The sequence below is a fragment of the Narcine bancroftii genome, chromosome 5 (assembly GCF_036971445.1).
Source record: "Narcine bancroftii isolate sNarBan1 chromosome 5, sNarBan1.hap1, whole genome shotgun sequence".
Lineage (NCBI taxonomy): Eukaryota > Metazoa > Chordata > Chondrichthyes > Torpediniformes > Narcinidae > Narcine > Narcine bancroftii.
The window spans coordinates 139,178,403-139,195,163 of NC_091473.1; the positions used below are offsets into that span (position 1 = coordinate 139,178,403).

Below are 16,761 nucleotides of genomic sequence, written 5' to 3' on the forward strand. Positions count from 1 at the left end.
TCATATACTGGGTTTATTTGTGACTATCATTATGTTTCATGGTCCCTAGTTTTGGTCATCCCTTAAGTAGAAGTTACCCTTTTCATCTAGCCCATTAAAACTTTTTGTTATTGGTAAGTTCATTATGTCACTGTTCTCTTTCTGGAGAAAATACATTTTCTCTGTATTGTCCCTGAGCTATTTTTTTTAGCTTCAAATACCTCTGTATTCTTTGCACAAGATGTAATCAAGAACTATGTACTTTGTGCCAAAGGCTGTCAAGCCATTGTTAAAATGATTTCCCATTAAAATAATTCTTTGTTCAACACCAAATGCTGTTATGGAGTCAAGTGTGGCAGCTGTTATAAACATATCAAAGGCTCAAGGTCCAACAAAATATAATAGGATAATTGACCAGATAGTCTATTTTGGTGATATTGTTTGAGAGTAAATGTTTTTCCAGACATCAGTAGGGCTCTTCTATATTCATAGATATGTGGTATAGGAGAGTGAAAGGAGCAAATGGAGAGACAATATTTCAGCTGAAAGATGTTACTATATATTTATGCAACACTGAATCAGTACAGCATTGAAAAGTCACTTTAGATTGTATGATTAAGACACAGCAGCAAAATCTCAGCCTACCATATCTGGGTCAATTGCCAACACCTTGCTAGCTTAATATTGGAATAGAAGCCTAGAAAATGTGCAAAATAAATGTATTTTTTATACTTGTCCACCCCAAACGGAGCATTCAATTCGCATGGGAAAATAATCAGTTTCCACTGGGTAAATTAGCAAGAGATCAGAGGCCTTTTAAACTATAAGTGGCAGAGTTCTCAGAGTAACCCAGGAAATGTTCCAATTCTTTATCCCTCAAGCAAAAATCCACTACTCTATCCTCATGGTGTTCACGTGTTTCAGGGCCCAGTCTATGAGTGATGGCATGGTAAATATATTTTTCAAGGAAAAATTTAAGATGTTAAGCTATCTCAAACTATTTAGTTTTCCCTATAGACAGACTGTCATATTTTGATATTTTCATATCTTGGTTTGGACATTTCTCATTAAAACCTCATGTAAGAAATAAGGATAGGCCAAAAGCTTCCAGAGCCCATTCTGTCATTAAATAAGATCGTCTAATCATGGCAACAGTTCTACTTTGTTGCCTGTTCTGCACAACTTTTGACTCTCCTACAAACCCAGAAGTATTTTGATTTGACCTATATACATTCTAAAAGTAAAACATGATGTCTTTGATCAAGTCTTTTTTTTTGTGATTTGGTGTCAACATTTTTTTCATAGTCTGCCTATGGAGGATCCTTGGGATATATTTTCTACTATAAAGACACTATTAAAATGGAAGGTGTTGTGGCAAATACAATTTTTAAAAACATGTTGAAAATTGTTGAGGGATGTGTGGTTTTGATGTCCTTTTATGAATCTGCAGATTATCCCAAGTCTCATAAGAGTGGGGTGAATGAGCACAATCAAAAAATGTTTGGCGCAGGGGCGTGACCGTGCGAAAGACTTAAACAGACGTGTTTTGGTTGACCTCTCTGTGGAGTATCATAAAAATGGTTAAAATCTCAAAATTGAGAACTTTTTTCACCAAAAACGGATAAAGCAAGTACCAAGAGACCAAGGCAGAAAGCCGAGGAAGTTTCTACCCCCAGGAACATTGAACGGGCGCAGCAGAAGAATGGCCTCAGGACCGGCGGACCCCGGCAGAGCAGGGGGAGTCGGGACAAGAACTAAATATTATCCTTGAGAAAATGGAAAAAGTGAGTAATTGTAGGTGTCAAAACTGTAAGGAGAGACATGTCTGAGAGGATGACTGAAATTAAAGAAATTGTTAAAGATTTAATGCTAAGTAGAAATAGACTTGATAAATATGCAAGATAAGCTAAAAGCTGTGGAAAAAGCTGTGAAGAAATGGGAGTCAGACAGACGAGGCCTGCTGGACAAGATAGACCATATAGAAATTTTAGTAGATGAAATAATGTTCGAATTATCAGACTGAAAAAAGGATCAAAGGGAGAGATCCAATGAACCGCTTTGAAACATGGATCCCACAAGTGCTGGGAGAAGACAAATTCAGAGAAAAATTACGTATTGAAAGGGATCACTGGATCCTTGGGCCCAGAAGAGCTGGCAATCATGACCACGACTAGTCCTGGTAAGATTTTTGAGTTACCAGGGCGTGTGGCATGATGGAGTAGATGGGAGATGTGAGGAGACACCTGTACCAACAGAACTGTTAAAAACCCAATTTTAAAAGTCAAGTATTTTTATAAAGTGTTGTTAACTGCAATAATGAGAAAAACAAAGACTCGGTTTAAATAAAGATCCAGAAGCAACCATCAAGTACTGAAGAATTTTGGCCTACATTTGAGATGGAGCCTGGGGAGTCGACCTGTCAACCTCCGCATCCACAGACAATCTTCAGGGAAGGTACAACTGACTCGAGCGCTAACTCCTCAGAGAGCCGGAGAAGATGACGCCGGAACCCAGAGATGACTTCTTCTGGACGATGAGGAACCACCACGCATGCGCAAGACTTTGCGAATGCATGCGATATTAAGCTCGGCCTATGCTGCGGAAATGATTGATCTCTCATGGCCCAGTGATGCTGGACTGTTGAGGAAGAGGACCAGACCCTGCGGATGGGTGGAGATGCCATCAATTTCCACGGAGGAGAAAGAAGGCAATGTTGTTGATGGAACTGAGGAAGAAGATGTTTATTCAGGCACAAAAGAAGAAGAAATATATATATAGATATGATGGTAGACCCTCAGGAGAAGTCTGAAATTTCTCATTATCCAGACCCTGCAATTCAATTAGATATTTTGTCTAAACAAATTGAAACAAACAGATGAATCAAGTTTTTCATCTTTGAATAGTCAATTTACTGGCATGAAAGATGAAATGTTAACTAATAAGACTGATGTGGCAAAATGTGTGAAGCTGGTGGATAAAGTACAGGATAAAGTTAAGAAGATTGAAGAGAATTTTTATGATTGTCATGACGATGTAGAGTCGAAGAAATAATATTAAAATTGTTGGGTTACCAGAAGGTTTTGAAGGGGTAGATCCAGTGCAATTTTTTCAGAAATGGATTCCTGATGTTTTAAGAAAGGAATATTTTCCAAATGGTTTAGAACTGGCCAGAGGTCATAGGGTGATTAGAAAAAAAAACCTTTTTCCTGGACAACCACCACGATTTGTATTAATCAGGTGTTTGCATTACCAAGATAGAGAACTGATGTTGTGGGTGGCAGTTCAAAATGCAAGAAAAAAATCAGAGTTCTTTGGCAGTTAAGAATAATAGATTTCTTTTATGCAGATTTGAGTCAAGCTGTTATTAAGCATCATAAAGAGTTTAATTCTGCCAAAGCTGTTTTGTGGAAGAAAGGATATAAATTTGTTTTTAGATATCCTGCTATTCTTAAAGTTTTTAATGAAGATTTTCAATCCCAGTTTTTTAGTGAAGCTCTTACATATGCTAATTCTTTGCCTGATAATGAACAGAAGAAAAGTCAAGAAAGTTTTTTCTCAACAATTGAAACCAGCTCAGGAAGAGAAGAATGGTGTGCAGGAGAGGGAATGCCATCAATTGGTTGAAATTGACATTGATGATCAAGTTAATGGAGATGTGGAGGAAGCTTATCATTCTTGAAATGATTTACTTATTATTTTTGATTGATTGTTCTCTTCGGGGGAGGGGTTTTGATTGCTTCTCCTTCCGAAGTCATTGGCCACTTTGTGGAATTGGTCACTTCCTGTATAATAGAGGGAGGTAGTACTGTGGGAGGGATTTTTTTGTTATGGGTTTCCTTTCTCTTTTATTAGTGTCTATGTTTTTCTTTCTATCGAGGAGATTTATCACTTTTTGCAGATTGATCATCTGAGTCCTGCTACTTTGGGCATGGAGGTTTATTTATGTTATAAATTAAGATGATTACTAATTTAAATTTTGCTACTTTTAATGTTAACAGGCTCAATAATCCAATTACGAGAAAAAGAGTTTTAAAAAGTTGAAAGTTGATATTGATTTTTTGCAAGAAACACATTTAACTGAGAAGGAACATCAGAAACTAAAAAGAGATTGGATTGGTCAGGTTATAGCTTCTTTTATTTCTAAAGCAAGAGGTGTAGCTTTTTGATTAATAACAAATCATAATTTAAGTTGGAATCAGCAAATGAATCAGTTGTAAATTGTAAAATTTATTCTGAATCATGGACTTTGATGAATATCTATGCTAACGTAGAAGATGAGAAATTTATGTTAGATTCTTTTCTTAATTTGACTCAGGCATATGAAAAAATTATGATTGGGGTGACAGTAATTAGGACTAAAATGGCAAAACAGTTGTTAATGTTAATGAAAGAAATGAATTTAGTTGATATATGGTGGAGATTAAATTCTAAAGAGAAAGATTTTTTGTTTTATTCATTTTGACATGATTCGTATTCTAGAATAGATTTATTTTTAATATTGGTGCAATTATAAGGTCATGTTATATCTGCTGAATATAAGAGTAGAATATTGTCAGACCATTCTCTTTTATTAATTACATGTACAGGTTCAGAAAAAATTGATACTATATATCGAAGAAGATTTAATTTTTTGTTGTTAAAAATGCTGAATTTTATAAGGGATCAAATGCAGCAATTTTTGAAAATAAATACCGATTCAGTTAATAGTAAGTTTGTTTTATGGGATGCCTTGAAGGCATATTTAAGAGGACAAATTATTAACGTTACATCTAAAATTAAGAAGCAATATTCTTTGAAGTTAATAAATTGGAAAAGAAGATAGAAATTTTAGAAAAAATATTTACAACAGAATTCAACGGAAACTAAAAAAGTATGTTTGATTAATATGAAATTACAATATAATGTTACAGAGAACTAAACAAAGATATGAATTAGGAGAAATAGCTCATCAGGTTTTAGCTTGGAAATTAAAGATGGAACTAGTTTCAAGAACAATAAATGCTATTGGAAAGGATTCAATTATTACATATAAGCCTCAGGAGATAAATGATGTGTTCAGGGAATTTTATGTAAAATTATATACTTCTAAATCAGATAAAGATTAAGTTAAAATTGAAATTTTTAATCTGACCTTCATTTATCTTCTTTGAGTAGTTGGGATATTAATGAATTGGATGCTTCCTTTACTTGTAGAGAGATTATAGAAGCACTTCCATCTATGCCAAATGGAAAGTCTCCAGGTGAAAATAGTTTTACTTCTGAGTTTTATAAAAAAATTCCAAGATTTATTAATTCCTTTATTGATGGAAGTATTGAAAAAGGCAAAGGAGGTTCACTTGTTTCTGGGTTCTTTTTCTCAGGCAATATTTATAGTTATTCTTAAAAAGGATCGGGACTCTTTGAAAACTGGATCTTATAGAGCAGGGGTGTCAAACTCAAATTCACGGAGGGCCAAAATTAAAAACTTGGACTAAGTCGAGGGCCGAACTAAATATTTATTGAAAATTTTCAACAACATCTGCATGTTTTCTCTTCTTTCAACATATGTAATGTTAAACTTTTTCTTATTAAAATAAATGTTTAATAATAGTTTTGGATAAACTCTTTCATTGTCATTGTCATTGGCCCATTTCCTTTGGAGATCTGAAACCGTGCACATGACGAGTCAATGAGGGATGATTAAAGCAGTGGTCTTCAAACTTTTTCTTTCCACCCACAGATCACCTTAAGCAATCCCTTACTAATCACAGAGCCCCAATGGCACAGGGACGCGAGTGGAAAGAAAAAGGTTGAGAACTGTTGTATTGTGGTAACTCCACATCTGATTAGGTTAATTGTTAGGCAAGTGGTCAGAGAAGGACCCCCCACCCACCCCAAGAAAGGCTTAAATCACAGGAACAAAATAAGCTTCCGTCTCACTGCTTCCAATCTTACACACAGTCCTGATGTAGAATGTGGGGTCGCAGCTCCACGTTCACCCGAGTTCAGGTGCTGTCTGTGTGGAGTTTGTACGCTCTCCCCTTGTCTTGGACCAACAGGTCGGTCGCCTGATGAAGGCACCCGAACCCCCCGTTGAAACGCCGGCGTCCGGGGCGGTGGAGGAATTGGCTGAGAAGAGTGTGTTGCTCCCATGCCCCTCCCATGGTTGGAGAGGGATTAAACTGCGATCTCACAGCGCCGGGCTCGTCTCCAACAAAAGGAGCAGGAGGCAGGGTCCACCGCGCACGGAGCAAGGGAGAAGGCATCACCAATGAGACGTTCGGTCCGGCGTCACCGCTGAAGTGCAGACCCAGTGAGGATGGTCCCCAACTCCAGCCACGTCTATGTGTCCGGGAGCCGGGCGGGCTGAGTGCGGCACTCTGATCCCCGGGATTCTGGACTCTGAGATCCCTCCACACCTCTGGCGTCTTCATTTTCACCTTCAGTGTGCATGCACTATACTGGCGCGGCGGCCAGCAGGCCAACTCTAATATATATTCAATATGATCTTGCGGGCCAAATATAATTGTATTTGGCCCGCGGGCCAGAGTTTGAGATGTGTGTTATAGAGCTATTTCATGGTTAAATGTTGATTATAAAATTGTAACGAAGATTCTAGCAAATAGATGGGCAAAATATCTATCAGTTGGATTTATTAAAAATCATTATTCTGCAGAAAATATTGTGAAATTGATTTCTTTCATTCATATTTTTCAGGAGGAATCCAATCTACCAATGGTTTTATCATTGGATGCTGAATAGGCATTTGATTGAGTAGAATGGGGTTTTTTATGTAAAGTATTAGAAAAATTCAGATTTGGACCAATATTTGTTGGTTGGATTAAGGCTTTATATAAAAATCCTATTGCTAGAGTTATGACAAATGGGCAGATATCTCTGCCTTTTACATTGGAAATATCTACTGGACATAGTTGTGCCTTGTCACCAACTCTTTTTGCATTAGTTATTGAACTTTTGGCTCAGATAATAAGGCAAGATAAAGGGTATTAAAGTGAAATTTGATGAATTTAAAATTAATTTATTTGCAGATGATGTTTTGATGTACTTAACAGAACTTCAGAATTCTTTAAAACTGTTACATGATAGGTTGGAACTGTATGGAGAAATATCTGGTTATAAAATTAATGGGAAAAAAAGTTAGATTATTTCATTATTTGAAGTGAATTATACTTTTTGTAAACATGTTGTTAAATTTAAATGGTCAGTTCAAATTAAATATTTAGGTATTAAAGTAGATAGTAATTTTAATCAATTATATGAATTAAATTATTTACCATTGTTTTATAAAATTAAAAATTACTTTTTTGAGATTAGCATTGCCTGTAGCCAGAAAACGTTTAGCGATTACTTGGAAAAATGAGACTCATTTGAGTATCCATAGACAGCATATAGAATTGAAATCTTGTATTCCATTGGAAAAAATAACATAAAATTTGCATGATAATTTTTTTTTTGCAAAACTTGGAGCCTTTATTTGGATTAAAATGGTTTAAAAATTTGAATTCTCTGGCCACACTGTGATGGTGTTACTCTAATCCATGGCAATTAATTAATTATGTTATTATGGTTTATATTTCTCTTTCTTATTTCTTCCTTTCTTCTCTTGGGGATTACGTTAGTTGGGTATTGGGGATAGGGTGGGTGGGAGGGTTAACATATACCATGTTTTTTTTTTAATTAAATGTATTAATTGTTTCTTTTTGAATGTATGTATCATGGCTCATAATTAAATAAATAAAATATTTGAAAAAAAAAAGACAATTGCATTCTAAAAATTTGAAATACTTGATGACTCTGATGGTTGAAATAGCAGAAGGTAAATTGGTGATTTTTCAAGACTAAGAATGGGCTGGAAGTCTTCTTGTGAGGATTATGAAAAGACTAAGGTTACCAAAGAACCGCTGGCGTAGATTATAAGGAGAGATCCAGATATTAATGGCTTCAAAATTGGACAGGAGGAACATAAAATTAGCTTATTTGCTGATAATGTGGTGTTGTATATGTATGTCTGACGCGGCTGTGTCTTTGATAAAATCACAAACAACATTAAAAAATATGGACGAGTATCAGGTTATTAAAAAAATATGGATGAAAATGAGATAATGCCTTTGACGAATTTTGGTTATGAAAGATATCAAAATGGTAGTAGATTGAAATGGAAGACAGAAGGAATCAAATATTTAGGAATAATGGCAGATAAAAATTTACAGAACTTAGATATATATATATGTAATTATACTCCCCTTTTAGAAAAAATAGAGAAAGATTTACAGAAATGGAAAAACTTGATAATTACTTTAGTGGAAAGAGTAAATTGAATAAAATGAATGTGATGCCAAGATTACAATATCTTATTGCACTACCTAAAAATTTCTTTTAATTATTAAATAAATATGTAAGGTGATTCCTATAGAATAACAAAGTGCTGAGAATTTCATTGGGAAAGCTAACATAGGGTTATAAACTGGGAGGACATAGGCTTCTGGATTTTCAGAAGTTGTAGAGGACTGCACACGGAGACGCAGACCGGCCCCCAAAATGGCCAATGAATGCGACAACCATGCAAACCTGAGGATGACACTGGCCATCGTCCCAGGTGACCTCCCGCACAGCGGGAAGACAGGGGACTGTGGCAGGAATGCCAGCCAATCCCAGGCCGGTGCTCCAATGATGCGGTGTCCTGATATCAGCACCTGGGGCCCATATAAACACAATGGCCAGTGCAATCAACCAGTCTTGACTTCAAGGTTTTGGAGTGCATGTCATTCTCCACATTTTTTTTTTATGAGCAAGAAAGATTTAATTTTGAAAATGGCACCACTTTTCTTTTTCAATCTTTTTATTATTATTATAATTTATAAACACATACAGTTCAAAGAGATATAAAAAATACATAGTAAGTAATGAATTAATACAGAGATATTAAACAATAATATTACAGAATAAAAATATATCATTAAAAAAAATTTTAGATCAGTTTAGGGTGTGAACTATCTCTAAAAAAAAAGATATAATTAATAACAATATATGAAAAAAGAGAAAAAAAAACCCAAAAAAGAAGAAAAAACAAATCTGAATTAAAAAAAACTTAAAAAAAACAACCTACAGATATAGCTAAACCACGCCGATCACTCCGATCTCATCTTACAGCCCAATCATCATACATAATCATAGAAAGAAAACAGAGCCAGATCAACTCACCACAAATGAAAATATTGAATAAATGGTCACCAGGTTAACTCAAACTTAGAAGGGGATTCATAGACAGAGTTTCTAATTTTCTCTAAATTTAAACATAGTATAGTTTGGGTAAACCATTGGAAAACAGTGGGAGGATTAACCTCTTTCCAATTCAATAGTATAGATCTTCTAGCCATTAGTGTAAGAAAAGCAATCATACGATCCGCAGGAAGAGATAAATAAGTCAAATCTATCATAGGTAATCCAAAAATTGCAGTAATGGGATGTGGTTGTAAATCAATATTCAAAACATCTGCATAGCGCGAATGCTACAAAGTATTATTTATCAACACAAGGTAGATTTTTATCATGCTTCTTTGAAGAAGACAGTCTGCCTTTTTTGATCTAAATGGGATTGTATTCAATAAAAGAGAGGACAGCAAAGGACTTTATTTATAAGAGGTATGTTAAGACAGAAAACTCTATATTAATGCATATGATTAGAATATGGCAAGAAATAAATGAGTGTATTGGGAAAAAAACAGGGATATCATTAAGAACACCATTATGTAAAAATGTATTGCTGCACAGGATTCTGGGTAACAAAATATTGAATTCATGGTTGACAAAAGAATAAGATATATTGATTATTATGTGGAGGAATCTGTTATGTCTTTTGAACAATTAAGAAATAAATTCTTTTTCTTTCTTTCTTTGGCTTGCCTTCACGGATGAAGATTTATGGAGGGGTAATGTCCACGTCAGCTGCAGGCTCATTTGTGGCTGACAAGTCCGATGCGGGACAGGCAGACACGGTTGCAGCGGTTGCAAGGGAAAATTGGTTGGTTGGGGTTGGGTGTTGGGTTTTTCCTCCTTTGCCTTTTGTCAGTGAGGTGGGCTCTGCAGTCTTCTTCAAAGGAGGTTGCTGCCCGCCGAACTGTGAGGCGCCAAGATGCACGGTTTGAGGCGATATCAGCCCACTGGTGGTGGTCAATGTGGCAGGCACCAAGAGCTTTCTTTAGGCAGTCCTTGTACCTTTTCTTTGGTGCACCTCTGTCTCGGTGGCCAGTGGAGAGCTCGCCATATAAGACGATCTTGGGAAGGCAATGGTCCTCCATTCTGGAGATGTGACCTACCCTGCGCAGTTTGATCTTCAACAGCATGGATTTGATGCTATCGGCCTCTGCCATCTCGAGTACTTCGATGTTGGAGATGAAGTCGCTCCAATGAATGTTGAAGATGGAGCGGAGACAACGCTGGTGGAAGCATTCTAGGAGCTGTAGGTGATGCCGGTAAAGGACCCATGATTTGGAGCCAAACAGGAGTGTGGGTATGACAACGGCTCTGTATATGCTAATCTTTGTGAGGTTTTTCAGTTGGTTGTTTTTCCAGACTCTTTTGTGTAGTTTTCCAAAGGCGCTATTTGCCTTGGCGAGTCTGTTGTCTATCTCATTGTCGATCCTTGCATCCGATGAAATGGTGCAGCCGAGATAGGTAAACTGGTTGACCGTTTTGAGTTTTGTGTGCCTAATGGAGATGTGGGGGTTGCTGGTAGTCATGGTGGTGAGCTGGCTGATGGAGGACCTCAGTTTTCTTCAGGCTGACTTCCAGGCCAAACATTTTGGCAGTTTCCGCAAAACAGGACGTCAAGCGCTGAATAGCTGGCTCTGAATGGGTAACTAAAGCAGCATCGTCTGCAAAGAGTAGTTCACGGACAAGTTGCTCTTGTGTCTTGATGTGAGCTTGCAGGCGCCTCAGATTGAAGAGACTGCCATCCGTGCGGTACCGGATGTAAACAGCGTCTTCATTGTTGGGGTCTTTCATGGCTTGTTTCAGCATCATGCTGAAGAATATTGAAAAGAGGGTTGGTGCAAGAACGCAGCCTTGCTTCACTCCATTGTTAATGGAGAAGGGTTCAGAGAGCTCATTGCTGTATCTGACCCAACCTTGTTGGTTTTCGTGCAGTTGAATAACCATGTTGAGGAACTTTGGGGGGCATCTGAGGCACTCTAGTATTTGCCAAAATAAATAAATACAAAGAATCTAATGGGACTTTCTTTTGTTTTCTCCAGCTAAGATCATTCCTAAGAGAAAGATAGGGGCCAAATTTGGCTCCTCCTGAAATTACTGAAATGGAACAAATGATTTGGCTGAGGAATACAAGTAAATTTATATCTAAGATATACTATCCTCTCCAGAATGAAAGTGCAAAACCAGGTTTACAGAGATCGAGAGAGAGATGGGAGTCAAATTTAGGTGTTACAATAATGGAAAGACGTTAGTCTGATTGGTGTTTGGATAGCATGACATCAATTATAAATGCAAGATTGACCTTAGTTCAATATAATTTCCTGCACCAATTATTTCTTACACCACAGAAGTTGCATCAATCAAAATCTGAAATATCAGAGATATGCTTGAGATGTTTTTACATGCTACGTGGTCAAGTGTGAAGTTGAGACTTTTTTGGCAGGAATTTATTGAAATAGTAACAAGGTTAACATGGGTGGCGTTCACAGGAAACTCAGAGCTTTATCTTTTGGGTAACTTTATTGAAGTAAGCAATAAATTAACTACATTCCAAATTTAATTTATCAAAATAGCCTTACCAGTGGCTAAGAAATATATTGCAATTACTTGGAAATCCAATTCTCCTCTACATAAAATACGATGGATTGCTGAGATAACTTAAAGAACAATTATGACATATTTATTAAGATATTGCAGCCATATTTGGATCATATCGGGGCTCAATTATATCTATAACTACCATAATAAAAAGGACAATAATAGATGCTGCTATAGTATAAATACAAGTGACTTCTTCATATAAAATTTCTTATGGTTTCTCTAAATTGGATTTATATTCTGAAAAAGGGGGGAGGGGTTGTTCTGTTTTGTTTATTTTTTGAAAGAAAAGGTTTATATATCATGCACACATACACTTTGATATTGAAGAGTTTTACTATGTATATTTATGGATAAAACAAAAATAAAATATTCAAAAAAAAATTTGTTTATAAGCCCGTTCACCACAGCAGCATTTCATTGCACAAGAAGCCTGAAAACCAATAGATTGGGCTTTGAACATGGTCACATATAGTCTTGGGGATTTGATCAACTGATTATGAGGAATTGGAGATTCTGATCAATTCAGCATGTTGTGCCATGAAGTCTGATGGACATATCCAGTGAGGGATAAATACATATTTTAGTGGAGAGCTACCCTCCAGGACAATTTTCTGGGTTCCACTCCCACAGGTGGGTCTCCTCTAACTTATGCAGGTGACTCCAATTTTGTTCAAAGATTGGACATTTTATGAAATATCTTTGTAAGGTGCAAAATAAAAATCCTTGGCCAAAGGTATTAAGAGCCTTATCTGTTGAAAGCACTATTATTAATGATAGCTCAGTTAAATTTAGGGCTGCTTGGGAGGACAGAATTGGGGAAGTACATATTCCTTGGAGGATTATAAAGCTGAGGAAATTCCAGAAGTAAACAGGAGAGACCAAGGAGAGATTTGAGGATGGGAATTTTAAGAACAAGGAATTGATTCAACTGTGAGTCAATGAAGCTCAACAAATAGAAGTAATTATAGCATGCTACGTGCACAGCCTCATGTACAGAATTATTATTTCCTTTCAACATTCTGAAATTTTTGGTAAATATCTGTGCAGTGCAATTACTATTGTTGATGTACTTACAGGTGCTACTTTGTCCTGTGCCATGGTAAATGCAGGCCTCTCTACATTTCAGAAGATAGAAGACACAAATTCAAGAGAGTTAGAACTGGTAACCATTTTTCCTTCAAATATTTGTACGTCCTAACGGATCTTCCATGATGTTTCCCTTGGTATCCTATTATCTCACCTCATTGTTTCTCTGATCATTCTCTTTCTCTGGTATTGCCTTGATTGTAAGATTGATGTGGTATCACAGCTTGTAGGATGTATCTCTGACATTTTTCCCCAGATAATACAGTCAGTGTGGGATGGGGTCATGTTTAGGCCTGAAAAATATTAGTGAGGTTATGATGTTAAATTCAACAGCTTCCACTGTTTCTTTCCACATATCTATCAGAATCAGAGTTTATTGTCAAGAACATGTCATGAAATTTGTTGTTTTGCAGCAGCATCTTCAGTGCAAACATTTCTATTAAAACCCACTTTACAAAATAAATGAAAATAATGAAAAAGTCAAAGTACGATAGTGTGTCCAATTCATTGTACATTCAGGAATCTGAATGCAGAGGAAAATAAGCTGTCCTTGTGCTACGGAGTGCTCACCTTCAGGCTCCTTTATTTTTTTTCTGATGGTAGTAGAGTGAAGAGGGCACAGCCTAGGTGGTGGGGATCCTTGAGGATACAGGCTGCTTTCTTGGAGTCCACCTCTTGTAGATGTCCTCGATAGACTGAAGACTGGTGCCAATGATGTCAAAGGCCGAGTTATCAACCCTCTGGAGTTTTCTTATTGTCCTGAGCGTTGGCAGCTCCATACCAGGCAGTGATGCAACCAGACAGAATGCTCTTCACTGTAGAAGTTTTTGGGAGTCTTCAGTGACATATCCAATCTCCTCACAAAGTATAGCCACTGGCAAGCCTTCATCAACATGCAGACCCCAGGTCAGATCCTCGGAGATGTTGACACCCAGGAAAATGAAATTCCTGACCCTCTCCACTGCTCACCCCTCAATGAGGACTGGTTTGTGTTCTCCTGATTTCCTCTAGAAATCCACAATATGATCTTGCTTGATGGTCAGGTTACTTGTCTGAGTGTTACTGGTACTATGTAACCCAGTACTACGTGTTGCATGGTTGAATGGTCAGTGACTAAACCAGCTCCTCCACCAGGGTTGCCTGGTGTGGAGGGTGGCTAGACACTCTGCAGGATGAAAAACAAGACCTGTCAAAGGGCAGGCGAACCGTCTCATAGGATCTAAGGCCATATAGCAAACACCTGCCGTGAAGCGCAGAAAGGGCATCCTTTGCATCAAAGCTTGGTCTGGGCAATCACTGCAACAGAACTTTCCCCCAGCTGCCTTGCAACTCACTGTGCCACTGAATCTGGGAGGGGATTTTGAGAGGGTGGGTCCGTACCTGTGCAACCCCTACTCCTCTGAATCCATTCACACACACGCTGTTCCTTTCTGAGGAGTGGGGTATCCTTATATCAAACCCCACAAACTGACTGTAAGGAACCATCATCATCCTTTGGGATGGATCACCAGAAGAAGAAGATATCACCTAGCTTACATCATATGACATTTTATGGTGTAGGTTGATTTATGGCCTTTAAATTTGTAGCTCAGCAGTATTATCATTACAAATACTTCCTTATTTTCTGGACTATAATGAATGTTTTTGCAATGTACACTTTAAAAAATTCTATGGATTTCAGTTTACTGATTATATTATTACAGAGCTTCTACCTGTCAACTTCAGACTGTTTTACCCAAGGTCTGACATTGGAAAAATTAGATTTAAGAACTTAAAAATCCTTCAGATATTTTTTGTCTTAATTGTGTAAACATCATTTCATGAAGTAAATATGGTAGGGCAAATTTGCAAATTCCCATCAGGAATGGATAATCTTTGCCGTATGTCTATTGCTGAATTTCTATTTTCTCTCAGTGTCACTAAAACGTTAACAAATACCAGATATGATAGATGTTATTATTGAAATGCATTAATCATCTGAGTAGACATTATAGAAATATTGACGTGGTTACGTACTGATTCTGGTTAACGTGGCATACTATGATTATAATTCAATAAAGTACTAGAAGAATATTTTAAAAAATCACAGTCATTATTATTTTGTAGATTGTGAACAGACACCCTCCTTTTGGAAACCAAATAAGAGAATCTGTTATTCATCTTCCAAAGTACGAACTCACTGTTGAACAGGTGATCATACTTTTTTTTTATGGTGTAGAATTTCAATTTCACATATGAATGACAAATAAAAATTTCAAGAAGGGAATAATTCATTCATGTTTTGCATCATAATGAATCACTTCCTTTTTTGTTGCCAAAGTTATTATAATTTATGTTTTAAAGGCCATCAATAGTTTTTTTTAAATCTTCAGAATACATAGTGAAATTGTGTCATTTGTTCGTAATTTTGCAAGCGATAGCCCACAGCATAACATTTACTGATTAAAATAGGTTCAACTGAATTTGTGTAGTTAATTGTAATAATGTATGTGATGAGTTTTAATTCATTCATTCATTTGGAGTCTTTTTCTTTCGAAGCTTGCAAAATACCATGCTTCAGTCGCAGAAATTGTTGTGACAATTACCTTAACAAATTACGACCAACTACAGAAAATGAGAACAGCAGCTGACAGTCACTACACCTCCCTCATCATAGGAGATGCAGACAACCAAGTTATTTACAAACAAAAAATCACGCAAGTATCTAAAGTTATTAAAATACCTTACTAATTCAGCACAATCTGAAAATAGTGTGTTTTTATGTTTAACATCTCAATCCAATATTTTTATTCATCTAATATCAGATATTAAAAATAATAAATTTGCCAAAAACCACTCTCAAATTTTCTTTTACATATCCAAGCAATCTCAGTAGATTCCACATTGAATCCAGTTATAGCCTGTTGATGGTATTAATTCTTGGTGACATTTGATAAGAATTTAAAATTATTAATTTAAAACAGAATAAACTCAATCTTAGTACAGCTAGTGACTCACCAGGGTCTAATGTTCATCAGACAGCAGCGTAATGCTGCAACAGGCAAGATTTTGTGAAGATGTAGGAAAAAGCCACATTGACATGTTCCAAAACTTCAACCACTATCTCAGATAAAATGTTTGGACAATTATTTGTTTTAATGTTTACAATACCGTGCTTATACACAGAAGTATGGTTATTGGCTGGATGGACAAGTTTTCAACTGAACATCCTTTACATATTTATCTTAATTTAGATACTGTACTTGGAGTTGGTAGAATTTACAAGGAGAAAGGGGATAAAATACTACATTGGTTTTAGAAATAAAACAAAATATGATTTGTTTCCTTGGAAGACTGATCCCAAACTTAAAACAATCCTGTTGCTCAAGATAATATTAACTGAATAAACAGAAAATAACACAACGTGTGATTGCAGAAGGAACTATGATGCACCATCAATAACTTCAAAGACTAGATGTTGGAGAGAAACTGATAGGCTTTTATTCACCACAGAATGGTGGTATGTCCATGCTGCTTAACTGTCCTGGACTGAGTAGGGGACTGTGGCATAGTTGCCTTTATTCAGGGGTCAGTGGAAAGAGCCTCGGGCACAGTCAGCGAGGGGTGTTTCCTAACACATCCGAACATATATACAATTTACCACATTCACCCCTTGTTTTAGAAAGAGTCCGGCGGGGTGAAGTGAATGAAATGTTCTTACAAATTTAGTCTTTTGGCTGGTCTGGTCTTCTGCTGTGACCGTTGTAGTACCAGCTGCAGCCCAGCTCTTTGAACCCTGGATGGTCTGCAACACCTATATGTTGCTGTCAGCATTAGCTTGGTGGATGCGTGGCATCAGATCTGACGTCATCCACTGGGGTAGAGATAACACACCATGACACTGGT

General features: G+C 36.7%; 1 protein-coding gene across 10 annotated transcripts in view; it reads left to right on the forward strand.

Moving 5' to 3' along the window:
• The window catches only part of hfm1 (helicase for meiosis 1), a 197,843-nt gene that overhangs the window by 120,449 nt on the left and 60,633 nt on the right, over positions 1 to 16,761 (forward strand). For all 10 annotated transcript variants that reach the window (XM_069939173.1, XM_069939172.1, XM_069939178.1 and 7 more), the window contains 3 exons: positions 12,867 to 12,952; positions 14,983 to 15,066; positions 15,415 to 15,572. In XM_069939173.1, the coding sequence (XP_069795274.1) occupies positions 12,867 to 12,952; positions 14,983 to 15,066; positions 15,415 to 15,572 (328 nt within the window). The remainder of the gene's footprint in view (positions 1 to 12,866; positions 12,953 to 14,982; positions 15,067 to 15,414; positions 15,573 to 16,761) is intronic.